Source organism: Neodiprion fabricii, chromosome 4 (genome assembly GCF_021155785.1).
Source record: "Neodiprion fabricii isolate iyNeoFabr1 chromosome 4, iyNeoFabr1.1, whole genome shotgun sequence".
Taxonomy (NCBI): domain Eukaryota; kingdom Metazoa; phylum Arthropoda; class Insecta; order Hymenoptera; family Diprionidae; genus Neodiprion; species Neodiprion fabricii.
In genome coordinates, this window is record NC_060242.1 from 26,485,374 (window position 1) to 26,500,909 (window position 15,536).

At 39.1% G+C, this 15,536-nt stretch overlaps 1 protein-coding gene across 2 annotated transcripts in view; it reads right to left on the reverse strand.

The window, feature by feature from the left end:
- The window catches only part of LOC124181460, a 66,742-nt gene that overhangs the window by 21,927 nt on the left and 29,279 nt on the right, over window positions 1-15,536 (reverse strand). For both annotated transcript variants that reach the window (XM_046568062.1, XM_046568061.1), the window contains exon 2: window positions 569-1,206. In XM_046568062.1, coding sequence (XP_046424018.1) covers window positions 569-797 — 229 coding nt within the window. In that variant the 5' untranslated portion in view covers window positions 798-1,206. The remainder of the gene's footprint in view (window positions 1-568; window positions 1,207-15,536) is intronic.

Sequence of the window (15,536 nt, forward strand, 5' to 3'; positions counted from 1 at the left end):
CAGGAGGTGCCAATTTCGTGAAAACAATTCCATCGTCTGGGAATTAATCACAGATGTGCCGGACCGTTTGAATCGCAGGTCAGGAAAAGAAGGAAAAAAAAAGAGAGAATTAAAAAAAATTCGGACAATCTTATTCGCGTCAGTGCCAGTAAATACGAATGAAACAACATTCTTACTTTCCGATAGAACTCTGTCCGAGTGAATTCAAACAATACAAACCGAGACGTCAAGAACTCGATAAAAGTTTCCACAGTTAGAAACGTGAAAAATAATCAGACTCCAGGTGGTTTTGATCCGATTCCAACGTTCGCGGACTCGTTTTACCCGCTAACCAGGTTCCCACAAGCCTTACGATTTGACAAAACATTGTCTTGAAGTCTCGAAGAATCGGTAAACTGAGAAAGTGTTGTTCGACTTTTACCCCAAAGTTCTGAGTGCGGATGCGATTACATATATTCGAGTTCGTCGAGTCGTTGGTTTTATCTGCTCGCTTGGGTTACGATTGATAAGAATTTCCCTCCGCCTGATTTCAAGAATAAACGCGTCAAGCGTATATTTAAAAACTGACCTTTGGCCCATCCCGTAAGCACGTTGCCAAGATAGGCGACTTTGTAGCTCGGGTCGTACTCGGTGATGGATGCATTGCCCCTGTGCCTCCTCCACAATCGGCCCAATCCCTTTTTCAGGGACCTCAAGGTACGTTCCCTGAATTCCTTGCTGCTCGAGGCCGACGCCGACGAGTTAATCGGTGATCCGTCGTCGACGTTAACGGCGACCACGTCGCTCATCATTTTCATGACGGAAAAATAATCCCTCGACGATTCCTCGTTGCTTCGGTGCAGCTCCTCCAAGCGTTGCAAGTTGTCCTCTTTTTGTTTTTTATTCTTCTTCGATGTATTCCTTTCTACAAGCCGTGCCTTGCGACTTGGTCGATAACCTCGCGTTTCTTCCTCGTCGTTGCCTTACATTTTAGAGACTCCGCTCTATCCTCACACTCGCGCAAAATAACACAAACACGCGCGCACACGCACAGGATCCAATTTACCGGAGATATTTATCCTCGATCACGGACGGATTCAGATTCTTCCTTTCGATCCTCGGCCAAACTCGCCGGCTCACCTTACAGCTCTTCCTCAAGTCCTCTGGGATTTGTCTGCGTTCGAAGAACCACCGAAAACGTCTTTACCGAATCGTTTTTCCTGATATCTGAAAGGAAAGAAAAACGTAATGAGAAATCGAAGAAGCTGCTTGATTTTCGAGAAAATTTTTATACGCTTAGTTGCATGTAACATGTGCGATAGGGTGTGTCAGAGATTTTTTTTTCTCGAACACAGGGTCGAAAGTTTCATTCAGGCATAGAAAAAATGTTGTTTTTTTTTTGTTATCTTACACACCCCAACGTACAGTCACGCCTGATGGGAATTATACAGAAAGGTTGTTTGAAACGATTTACAGCGTAAAACGAATCGCCGCAGACTCGCAACCACATCCCTTTTAATGCCTATGCGCAGAGGCGTTATCGTGCCAGTTTCAGAAGCACTATCGGTCCGTTGGTCTCTGTGTTTCTACACTTCAACCGGAAGTGGGAAACGCGCGGTTCTGCCGTAGCGGCGTGTAAGTTTACTGCGCGTACATCACGGGTACAAGAACGCGTGGGTAAAACTTACAGGCCAGTCGATACAGACTATAACAATATGATGGAAAAAATACAGTTGTGCTGAAAAATTCGAAAAAAAGCGAAACGGGTGTCGTTAAAATGCAGGAAAATGTGGTACTCGGAATTATAGTTGGCAGTACTACATTTTCTGGTTACTTCCATATCGAATATTTCATTTTCAGTCGAAAAGGGCCTTGACATCAACTTACTGAAATATATTACGAGTGACGGTAATCAAAAATGATTGTTTACTAGACGTACTAGATATTCCGATTACCGCTGCAAGACTGACTCTCATTTCATACCCAGAAATATATTTTTCGATCATGGTAAAAAATGTATAGTCAAGAGGATGTTATGGTATGTAGAATTTAGAATATGGAATGGCGTTACAAGTAGTTTTTTTTTTTTTTTTTGCGTTAATGATGCGTCAACGTAAGGTTACGTTTCACTCGGTTGGGCATCGTCTTGAAGACTTTGCAAGAGTAAGCACACACAACTAGAAATATCTCTCTGTACATCTGTAAATAATCACGCACGGTGTACACTGCGGAATTGTCGGAGTAAATTTGAGTTCGACACTTTCGTGGGTAATTTTCCTGTAATATTTCCTTTCGAATTCCATGAATACGGGATTCCTTATTCATTTTCTAACATCGGATACGTTATCGCCATTTCCATGTTCGCGGATGGCGATTGTTGACCATCGCATGAGAGGTCAAATTACTCGAGCGTGGAGCTTGCTTACAATATTTCTCGTAATATGACGTACGGATTGAAGGTGTGCCTTCTTGCGTATCAAGTCCAAGACATCGAACGAAAAAACAGACGCGCATTGCATTGACATAGACAAGATGCAACTGGTGAACGATACTTTCCGCCCATTGTTTGTTGCTTCTTTGCCTACTTTTTTTTCTCCACTCCGTGACAGGATTAGACGTAAAAAATATTCAACCAATACTTGACTTACGCGACACGTGACTTCGCATTATGTAAGGTATGTTACACCTATTATACCGCGTACCGCGTTATAAGGAAGGAGTAAATATATGCGTTATAAACAAGACACAATCGCATTCAAGTTGAGAAAGATCGATTGATCATGCGTACAATTTATTAGCGCATATTTTTCAAATATATATACGCAAAGATATAATACGGATCTATTCAGACATCGTTATTGTTGTCTGGAAAACGTAATTTTTGCAATTAAGAACAAAAGTTCAGTTCAGGATTTACCGGTTTTGAAGAAGCTAAACTAGTTTCAATTGTTCACTCGGTTGTTTCTGTTTTTTTTTTTTTTTCTCGGACAAGAAACCTCTACCATATTTAATACGAACCAATAGTTATTTCGCTAATAGTGACGTAATTAACTTTAGCCTCCTGACTGTATCAGCAATACGTTTAAATGAATAATTTTTTGATGAAAAATTTTTGTGTAAATTAGTATCAAATTATCGCTAATCGCGGTAATTTTACATTCGTAACAGCGTCACTAGCGAAGAACCTTTTGGCAGAAATTAAGTACAGATAAAAAACGGCTGTGTGAAAAGCCCGAGGCTCCACGTGTAACGCCAATGCCTCGAAGCTTCTCTTGAGAAACTTGCGCCACATGCACACGGATTGAGTTTGCTGCAGGGTTCAAGGCTCGTGATCAACGGTTGCCTTATAATACGAACGTAGTTACGTATATGTTTATATATATATATTATATATGTATATATATATGTAACTGCACGAAGAAGAGGAAGAAGAAGAACCACCTGTCGAGTTACATGCGATGATGAATTATTGGTCGTTGATACTAATTACAAGCAGCGAGCTTTACTCCTCGATACCTCGATACATTGTACGTCGGAATTTGCGTCTTACACTTTTTGCTTTATTTCTCTTCGGCGGTAATTTCGCTTTTATGAATCTCCATATTTTATTCCCGTTGTTTGCATTTTTATTTTCGTACACACGAAGTCTATAGATCATTATATAATACCGAAGACGTAAGTCGCGACGAAAATTTCTTCGTTAGATGAATTGGTTTTCTCGTACGAACGAAAAGAAGTCTACCTCACTATACACGGTGAAAATTACGTAAGCCAAAAGTATTTTGCACGCTGCAGAAACTAGCCTGTCAGATCAGTGCCAAGTGCACGGAGGAAGACTCGGCCGATGGCCAATCGGCTAAACGAGAGATCGGTATGCAAATATCGTGACGAACTTCAAGAGCAGCGGTGAGATTATGCCCGGTATGGGCAATGTTGTGCAACTTGTTACACACGCGTAGATAAGTACGTACGTACGTACTTTTGATTTCACCTGAAACGCGACGTCCCGATGGTTTCACGATCGGGTTTAAACGGAATTTTTTCCAATTTTTCTTTACGCCGTGTCTCTCTGTCTAATATCTAACGCGAAAATACGAGCTGAGACCTTTTGCCCTCTCTAATTATCGCGACATGAGTGCTAATTTGCGAGCCGCACGGGCGTAGAAAAACTTGTTATTCGCTAATCCGTCTCTTTTCTACTTTGCTTTATTTCCTTTTTTTTTTCAATTTATTTCTTGCTATATCTACTAATTTGCGCACGACGATACGAAAACCTTCACCGTGTAGGATTTTTCAGAAAAGTTACTGTCGGAAGGCGGAAATTATTATATTTCCTGGTGAAATTCATCGATTTGCCGATTTAGTAATTATTATGCGAATAAGAACTTGAAATTCAATACATTTATCCCGTTTAATTTTTTTTTCCCGGGTTGTTACGCTCGCCCGCTGGTTTATCCGCGGGGAAAAAGAATCGGCTGGAATTTATTAAACGTATCGTCGATAACTTTCAAACTTGTCGATTAACAGAGTTGAGTAATGCAAATGTATATTCGCGTAACTTTTTTCCATATGTTTATTCAGATTTTAGAAGTCGTCAGCTGATGATGATGGAAAAGTTTGATGTAATCGATCAAAGTTATTTCGAGAAATCTATGCGAGCGTTACAGTCTATAAAGAAGTGAATCTAGTAGGTATTTTTGGTATACTAAATTTTTTATTCTCATGGTGTACCCTATTATAAATATCTAGAGATTTCCCTCATCAATTCTACCATAATTATAATATACGAACTGATTGAATAACTTTTTCATACGTGACTGAGTAACGCTTTCCAATTTTTTTTTTCCTTCTCTTTCCAAAACAAGGAAATACAATTCCTCAGATATGTGGTATGTATACAATTATCGTAAAACATAATCGTGATGTGTATACAGCGTGTAAAATTTTTTTTCTTTTTTATTTTTTTTTTTTATTTAACCACAGAAACTCACGATTGCGAATAATGAGACATCAAATTTGGAAACAGGTGACCACGAATTTATCCGCGACATTCGGCACAAGCGATCCAGCATTACCGTGCGAATGGAAAGTAGAAATTTTACTTAAGAAACAAGGATTATGCGAACGACGAAAATTTTTCAAACCATTAAAAAATGATTATATCCTAAATTCAATACACATTAGAAATATCGAAGACAGCGATTAAATTTTGGACTCGGTCGTCCAAAAGATATTTTCAAATTAGATTGAAAGTGTCGTTAATAGGTGGTATCAGGTATCGTAAAATATTTTCTGAAATTTAAATTGAGAAAAAAAAAAAAAAACGTTGTCTGAAACGACGACAACGATCTTAATTATAACCTTATTAATAATAATAATGATAATTCAAGTCGATAAACACGATCATTTGAATGTTTCATCGATTCGTCTATCCGTCCGAGATTCCGAGATTCATTTAGTCGTCTTATCTCTTTTTTCATCTCTCAATCTCTCTCTCCCTCCCCTTTTTCTTATCCGAGTTGGACAAACAGATGCGTCGTTATTTTTTCACATACGTGTCTTTATTTTGCCAGGGTAAACCTGACCCACATTCATTCACCGCATTGCTCGATCGGCAACCGAGGTGAACGTATAAATAATACAATCAAGAAGGATCGAGACGCAGGCTGCATCACGAACCGCGGGCTTCGAGCCGGGATGACCCGTTACTTACAACCAACCAGTTACGACGATTCTGCCCAGGGGCCCATTTTCCGTAAGCAATTTTACGTACAAAGGTATGCGCAAAGTATCGCCATGAGTATCAAACTCTGATCGAGGCAACTTCCATTACGCTTGCGTAACACGAGGGCTGAAATAAGTATAAATAAATTTCAAGGAAAACATCGCAGTCAGATAATCAAGCGAGAAAATTTACCCAACCGAACAATTGATTTACTCGTGACTGTACGGAATTCAGTTCGAATAATCCGGGGCTAATAACGAGTGATTGTAAGTTGTAACTATGCACCGGAAAGTGGTGATAAAGTTGTTAGAAATATCATATAACAAGTGAAAATCCGTATTACAAAGTCCTGGAAAAAATTTGGTTCAATTTGGCTGAGATAATTTGTATCTTTACATTGAATTGACGAATCTGGACACTGACGCTACATTTCTTTTAACAAAGTCAAGTGCGAGTAAAAATTCAATTGTCCCTGTTATATCGCTTTTTTCTACTGCACGTATAATATTCTTATAAAAAGGAGGGATTCTTACAAGACTTACGCGACAGAACGAGATTGGAATTTTTTGTACAAGTAAAAGAGTTTTGTAAAATTTGTATAATTTGAACAATGACTTCTTATGATGAAAACCGATATAAAAATTTCTTCATTATTTTCTTTTTTTTTGTATTTCTTCTTCAGAAATCGAGCGAAATCGCTGAACGCAACTTGATTTACTGATGCTGATTAAACTTGAGTCATTGAAATATCAATTTTAACATGTTTTGAATGTCACCGAGGAACTTTTCAAGGTTCGCTTACAGATTTATGTTAATTCAATGCACGGTCGTGCAGATGCTTATCGTTGAAAAATAAAACGTGTATTACAGACAAAGAATCTTGAAATTGACGAGAATGTTATTAAACGTTGATTTCACTGTTGATATACCTGACGGAATCTACGCAACTAAAACGTCAATTTATAATCGATTCAAACGATATTCCGTGTCAATGAAAGTGATTTTTTATTAGTCAAAATTCATTTCATAATACGTAATTTATCTGTCGGTGAAAATTGCATTGAAAATTACCACTCGAGGAGTCGAAAATTTTCAGCAAACTTTGAGAATTTACCCATTGAAAGAAAGAAAAGTTCGAACAACTGATCATAGTTTACGACAATATTGACATAGCTATTTTAAGATACGACAAGTAAAGTGGACGTATGAGAAACGATTGATCTACAATATAAAAATTAACATTTCCTAACTAAATCAAAGAATTTATAATTCTATGAATATAAATTCTATATCGCGTCGATCTTTGAGAATTGTATACTGATTTGTTCGGCAGGGTCCTTTGACCGTTCACCCAGTATGCCAAGTTTGATTTTATTTCATTACGGGGCTTCGAATATCGGCGGATTGTCCCCAACGTAGGCGGACGAAAAATGAAAAATTATGTCAGCCGATGCCAAACTGATCAAATTTTTTCGTAACCGCAGTTAAACGATTCCAATTCAAAATGACGGTACCGAAAGATTTTCATCTCCTCGTGTGCAATTTACACGTTGATTTTTAAGCTAATCGTATTCTCCTTGTTTCACAGTCATGGAGACGATAATATTCGTATCCGAATTAGTTTAACAGTAGAACATCGAAAGAAAAACGTTACCGAAGTAAAAAATAACACCTTGTTTCGGCAGCTAAAAAAAAAAAAAAAAAAAATCATACGTCTAGTTCACATCACACGCCTTAGATATTTCAAAATTCTAGCATATAATATACTGAAACTAATTTGCCCTTTGTTAAAACGAATATATAATATTTACCCGCAAGTTTTCCCTCAAACTATAAAAAAGAGCCAACGAAGCGTCTCGCAATTGTATGCAAATTAGTAATACAATTATAACATATACGGTTCGGTTTGTTCGGCTTGTAACCCATTTTCCGCAAAATTGCACATTCTGTTGGTATAGTCCTGACTTTTCATACGCGTTCACATGATCCGCATACGTTACACGCGGCCCGAGCGTTAATTCCATGCATGGGACAATCTGGATGAATTATATGTTCTCCGCTCCACATGAAAGTGGCGAAAGTATCAAGAGTCAACGTCCTGCTCGCTTCAGCCACCGGTGTTTCATTATTCACCGTCATACGGCGACTATTTGCCGTACAACACGTACGCCTATGGTTTAAAATTTCTTTGCGTTGCGTTAGAAATTCTTCTACGTTCCTAATTTTTCTTCCTCGTCTCTTTTGTCCGTCGCAAATATGCCGCAATGGTCAATGACTTTCGGTGCAAAAAGAGAAGAAAAGTGAGGTGAAAAAAGTCCCCCGAAGGTACCCAGCCGTTGATTGACCGATATTTTACGGCGTGTCTTTACGGCCATTAGTCGCGGCTGCCGAAATCGGCAATAAATCCATCGCGCGTTGAGTCAGGCAGATACGTATACCGATATACACCAGCCGCGATGCTCGTGGCAATACTCGCGCATCGATTGGTAACGCACCAATGTGTTTCCACCTTGGGTATTAAAGGCCGGCTCCGACTCGTGTACCGTTCGAAACGAGAGAGAAATAGAGAGGGAGAGAGGGAGAGAGGGAGACGGCGAGAGGATCGAAGAATTGATAAAACGAAAAATAGCGATTCGCTCGCGTTAGCCACGGCCCAGTTTTTCGTTCGATGGATATACATTGTGCGCCGAGGCGCGGTGTTCGACAGAATTTGACTTCTGGACCGAAGAGAAAGTCAAAGGATATCGTTACTGCCGCACCAAGCCGCCAACGTTCGTCAACAGACGGTACATTCGGTACTTTACCGCTGCACCAAGGTATTCCAAAAATCGTTACTTTTGTAACCGTACGTCGATTGATAATTAACATACGTACAATGTCATTCTTCCAAGGAGTCAGGCGACAATGGCACGAATCGGTTGCCTGTGTTTGGCTTTTCAAACTACTTTCACGCGACGGACATTTAAGTGGGAAATCCCGATTCATGTCGAAAGATAACTGTCCATTTTGATTGTTTGCAATATGTTGAAGCTGATGAACAAATGGCCTGCATTTGTTTAAGACGAATACCGATGAGAATAAGTAAAGCCATAGATAATCGACCCTCTGCTTGGCTTTATACATCGTTCGAAATAATTGTTGACTTGTTTCGAGCGAGGAAGTAAATCATGGAGCCATTGTGACAAAGTACAGGAAACAAGTTTCTCTTGGAATTTCGTATGTGTAGGTACTGAATAATTGGTATAACTGTATTCAAATGTGGTTCAATTTTTCCTTCGAAGGCTTGAGCGGACGCGTATACTCAGCGTGCGAAAAAGGCCTGACTTGAAATGGAATTGTTAAAATTTGGGTTAGCGTTACAGGCCGTCCCCATGCATCGTCGCATTCCGACAATGAAATGGTATATAAAGTACCCACTCTGGGATTGTTTGTCGTCGCGTCGACCCGTTCGCATTGTTGTACCGATCACGACTGATTCAAGGAGGCTTTTGTGTTACGGAAGCCCGCGAAGAAGATGATCCCGACATTCTCCAGAAAATTTTGGTCACCAGTTTTATTGAATCACTGTCTTTTACTCTCAGAATTTGATGAACCCGAAACTTGAAACTTTGAGTCAAGCTTTCGTGAAGACTTTCTACGAGGTCGAGGTTCACAGCGTTACTGTTAAACGATGAAACGTTTTGGAAACACCGTTATTTCGGCCAAACTTCAGGTTTTCTACTGTCCGAAATACAGTAAACTGTGATACGGTGAGGTAACATATACTCGTATTTAGGAAATAATGATTTTTACTACAACCTTTCGTTACGACAAGGTAATTCGTCCTTCAATCGTGGAAAATTTTTGAAATTCTCACTACGGAGGCTTTTTACTAGAGCAGGACGTTGTGCGTTTTGCGGAAATTTCGTCGGTAAATAATTTTAGCTGCCAAAAAATGTTTATTGCAGTAGACGTCATCTGGTCTAATTAGATCGATAAAGGTTTCTATCAATTAGCCGTCTCAATTTACATCGAGACGATACAAGTACTCTTGAAGTTGGGTATAGATGCACCTGCTTTCGGAACCTTAAGACTTGAAAAGACTTTATGACTTCAACTCACTTTACAAGGCGTAACGTTATTTCGAGTTTCTTCGTGACCTCGAGTGAATTCACGCGAGTTCAAGTGACTTTGAATAAATTTGAGTTACTTCGAGTGACTTCAAGAGACTTTAAGTAACCTTAGGTGAATTCAAATAACTTCAAATTAACGTCACTTCAAACGAATTCGTGAACTTTAAATAAATTTCTAGGTGAATTCGAGTAACTTCGCGTGATTTTAAACAAATTCAAGTTACTACGAGTGACTTCGAGTAAGTTCGCGTGACTTCACGTGACTCCTAGTTGTTGATTGTCACGTGAATTCAGTAGAACGAGCAGACATCGGTGTGACTTATATATGGCCGTCACTGCATGTGGAGACGCACGTTCACCGACGCCTAATAGTCTAGTCCACGAGTGTGATTCCTGCGAAAAATTGTTCCAAGGCTCCTAAAAGTATGAGCGACCGTTCATTCGATTCGAAATGCGATTCTAAGAAAGAAGTTTTTTTCATTTTCCCTGCCGATAAAAGTTGCAATTGTTGTTATTAAAAAACAAACAAAAAAAAAAAAAAAAACGAAGTCTCAGTTTTTTGGCAATAACTCAAAAAGTAAGAGCGCTAGCGAAAATTTTAAAAAGATTCTTAAAGAGGAGGAAGTTTCTAATAAAAAAGTACGAGCACCCGTAATTCTATCTTCGGTATTAGTAATTTTAATTTAACGCTGAACATAGCGCTCTGCGCAACTGTTACACAAAATAATTGTTTTGCTGTATTAAATATCAATTTAAAAATTTGGATAAATCGTGGTGTATTCTTAACACTTGATAGAAAAATGTCCCGTTGGAAAAAAATTTTTAAGTTTATTTTTCAAAAAGTTAGACATTCGTTAATTAGTCATAATTCTTAGAACCTCGATTTTCATTTCAAACAGCATAAATGTTCAAATAATAGCTCTAAAAATATTTCGCTTCTTGGAGCCCCCTCTTAAATATATACTTAACAAGACCACGGAAATGGAAATTTTCATTTTTGGTCAAGTTTCAAAAATCATAATGAACGAACTAAACAACTTTTAAAAAAAATTTTATAACTTTACCCAGGTTACCATAGTTTTTAGTGATTTCTGCACAAATTGTGCGTCAAAATGTGAGGGAAAAATAATGATTTTAGTCAGGGAATTCCGTGAGCGGAATTGAGTGGCCACCATGGTAAAAGGATTTCCACATCAATTTTCATCAATGAGGGGTACCTATCATTCTCAAGTAAGGAACTCGCGAGGATGCGGTTCTCACGGAGGATTCTGCCGCGCTCGGACGCTTAAATAGATATAGCGGCGGTATGGTTGTTTATCTATGATCTCTTGCCACTGTAATTGCCATCTCCGTCGCCGAGAGTCGTCTCGGCGAGACTCCGCCGGAGAATCATTATAAGTCCCAGCCGTGAAACGCCTGGCCGTTTCTGCGTTCTTACACGTGGGACGCGCGACAACGACGTTACACATCGCCTGGATGCGGCTCACTCTTCGTCCCCGGTGATGCAGAGTCGACGAGAACGGAAGCCGGTGCGTGGGCTTCCTACACAGGTACGCGCATCGCCCTCGCCCGATCGAATACCTATTTTATATTTATTCTTATTTTTTAATTCGATTTTCTTTCTCTTTTTTTTTTTTTGCCTACTGATATAAATTTGCTCGTGGTGCGTTTCGTGTTAAACTTGTCGCACGGCGTATCGTTCAAGACGGAAAGCTGGGTGAGTTCTGAGACGTTTGCATTACTCTGCACTCGGGTGTGAAGTATGTACAGCATTTTTTTTTTTCTCTCCTATATCAGAGACCCGATGTGTCCGATGCTACGCGAAGTCGTATAAAACGTCAAAGATATTTACTTTTTTCGTATTCTTGCAAAAAACATGAAAGTACGATCGATGTTAAGATTGCGGAAATTCTGTTGCGATGTCGTTTTAAACGATCAGCGATTGTGATCTTTGGTTTTTATACGGTAAGAAATAACGCGAATCGCAAATCCGGCAAGCATCCGACTTTTCAACGTCACGAACTGTGTAAGAGAGAAGGAGATTGTTCTGAAAGACCGTATCCGCTAAATGTGTGACCTTAAGACCGTCGAGTCTGTGTAAAAAAGTTGATTAGCTCAAAGGTTAAAGCTGTATCCATCAATAAACGCACCGTCCTTTACCTTCATCTCTTTTTTCGACTAATTACAATGTATCCGTGTAATTCCAGTATTTTAATGTCGAATACCACAAGGCGGAGAAGAAAAAAACAAATTATATGACTTTTTTACCATTAGAAATCGCCCTTCTCGTCATGTAGACGTAACGGCCTTATATCATTGGACACGCGATGTTAAATGATCCTTGCGATTGAAAAATGACGAAGAATTGAAGCCTCGTCTAAAATCCAAAGAATTCTCTGCACGGTGAATATTGCAATTAAAGAATCTGCACAACGGATTTTATTACATTGAGATATAATGCCTGTAATAACGACAGCGAAACTCTGCGAAAGTTTCTGTCGTTTCATATATATTTTTTCTCTGCAGTCAATTATCTTACCACCGTATGCGCGTACATTCGAATGAGAGGCAAATCGTTTCGACTTTAAAGACTTGCTCCAGTTCCCGACGAACGAATTAACAATATTCCACCGGGCCAACCGGAAGTCGAGGTTCAACATCCGTTAGACTCGCGTATAGGCAGCTTTTTTCATTCTTTGTCATTTTTTTCTCTTTCGATATTTCTTTCCTTCTCGTGTTTTGCACTGTTCAAAATTTCTGTACGAAACCTACTACACTGCATTGGAAGTTTTATTCGGATACGGAACGGTGAATTCGCTGTACATTTACTGTTTATTCAATTTACAAACACAATAAATATACTACACAATTTATCAGAATCAAAAATTTGTATTGCAAACTGAAGACAAATACACAGTTATTTGCGCCGCTGCACCGAATTTTTAAATTGACAACTCTCTTGTTGTTTCACAACAATTTTTAACAGCGTGCGTAGTTCTTACATTTGATAATAACGACACGTATCGCGGACGTATCAAATTCCTGGTTCGAATGAGAATAAGAAATTATTTCGTAAGAATTATATGCGTTAGGTATCCACTTCGAAACTAGGCGTCTATCAGTATTCCGTACGTTGGTCGTATATTATACCCTTCGGTACAACGCACGCGAGTGTAAACTACCTTCACGTGTGTGAAGTGCGTGTCGAACTCGAGACGCTGACTTGGAATTCTCAATTCGTCCGATAAATAATCCTCGCAACAAAACTACGAACTTGTGCTGCCGGGATATTGCGATTTACGAAGCAGCCTGTTCGTCGATAAAAAATCATTAACGAACGATCATAAAGATCCTGATTGTCTTTCGTGCAGCTATAGTTGAATAATGTACATACGGGATACGGCCTGAGGAAGACATTATTATTATACCCTTTAATTTTTGTTGAATGAACATTAAAATCGGGTTTCACCGTTTCGACGCGGTTACACGAACTTTGAAAATTAAGAGTCTTGAATCGATTCGTTGCCTCAAGATTGTTCGATAAATCAATATCGAATAGTGATATTATAGAAATCACTTGTCGATTATTTATCCATATTTATCATTTATCCATTTATGTATATTGATTATGACCTATTAAATGTGATGACTTTGTTTCGTTGATGGGAATTTTTTTTCGTACTTGAATTGCAGCAATGTCGTTTAGTAGGCGTTAAACTCGGCGATTCGCGATTTTCTAGCGAGATTGGCAACGATATTATTTCCTTGTACTGCAAGACGTACCGCGTATCGTTTTAGAATCTCGCCTTGACGGCTCGACGGGTAAAATATGCAGTTATTTCGCATTCGCCTATTTATACGGACAGGCGGATTCGGTCGCCTGCATGTAGACTGCGGATGGACTGTGCAGAAACGTAGATAAAACCTAGGCAAGCATGAAACTGTCTAACTCGCAAGACGCTTTCTCTCTATGCGAAAATTCCGCAACGACGACAGCTCGAATGTAACAGCAGCGATGTGCTTCGAATTAGATATTTCATTTATATCTGGGTTTATTAGAGGAAGCGAGAGACGTATGATAACAAAGTAAAAACACGACGCGAAATAGCAAACGGACGAAACGCCGTCACTGGCGGTATTCATACAGAAGCTGATCACACGCGAGATCTTCTTCCTCTTCTCTATTTTTCCTCCCAGTTGGCAAGCGTTTCGTAATTTTTTAGTGTCACATTTTCTCAACTCTTCGAACGCTAATGCGAAAAACAAACTCTTCGTGGTTTATATTTGTAAGAGGAAACTTGTAGACGCGATTGGTTGCACGCGGTAAGACTCTGTGGTGGAAATTTCTTTCGTGGTAATAAATACACCCCCATTTAACGTATACCAACTTCGGACAACTTTTGAACGTTGGATTGATTCGGCAAATTTTGTCAAGTTCATTCGTTTGATGTATTAGTTGGTTTATGGCTTCGGAATACGATACGAGTAAATCCCCTTCTTCGCTATTTTACCATCATTTTTTTTTTACAATTTTTGAATCGCTAAACAGCTTTTCACACTGCATAACCTTGAAGGAAGAAGAGATTTTATTTATTCATTTATTAATTCGCTTCATAACTTCGTTTGGATAAAAAAACATACACTTATAGTTTTATATTATTCGTTCTTGCCCAGTCTCATTTCAAATGTTAAACGTAAATCGACTCTTTTCAAATGATTGGATGAAAAAACACATTCTTCTCTCGTTACGTAATATACATATTGCATAATCAACTAGTTTCAAAACTTGCACAAGAGACATCTTAAAATAGGAATTTTAGTCAGCTGCGATTCGAATGCAGCGCATATATATAATATTGGCTTCTCTCCAAAGAATCGTACTTTGATATTCGATTGATTTCAACAATTTTCCAAATACTTTGACTCTGTGTTCTACGATTCATTTCGAAACCGTATTTTGCTCTCCGTTGTCTGAATCATAGAGGCAAAAAGAATGAGAAAAAAAGACAAACGAGGAAACGGTTAGTCAAGGATTTCATCGTAAGGCATCAGGATTCCTGCATTGAGCTTGGAATAATTCTCAGGATTACAACACACCTACATCCTCTTTGAACGAGAAGTGGAAAATCGTACAAACTTTGTTACAACTCAATACCGCGAGGTAAATTTATATCTTTCGTTATCCGACGAACAACAGGAGACAAGAAACTGGATCCTAAAAGTAACGTAAGAAAAGCCGTTTAGAGAGGTGCGGAAGTGGAATGAAATTGACTGGAGAGTGTGCAATGTGCTGGCGGCATCGTTTCACAAAGTTACGTACAGTGGTAGTGGTGGTGGTGGTGGTGGTGGTGGTGCATGGTAATGGGTGCAGGATATCTCGATATGCAGTGAAGCATTGTAAAATAGTACGGTAAATTTTATTACGCGTACATATATATATATATATATATACGTATACAGCATTACGCAGGATTCATGTGTGAGTTACAGTCTACACTGACCGTTTGAACCACACACTCTGAAGCCGTACAACGCTCAACGAGTCCCGATTAGTCAGCATCTAGTGCAGCGTATAGCACACCGTATAACTACGTAACCCATGGTTCAGTCTATGGCTGAATCATATTTACCAATACCCAGACACTCGTGTCGCGTATGGCGAATTTTACGCGTCGTATAATCACTTCCCTTTCCTTAATATGTATGCGCATGCTGGAGAG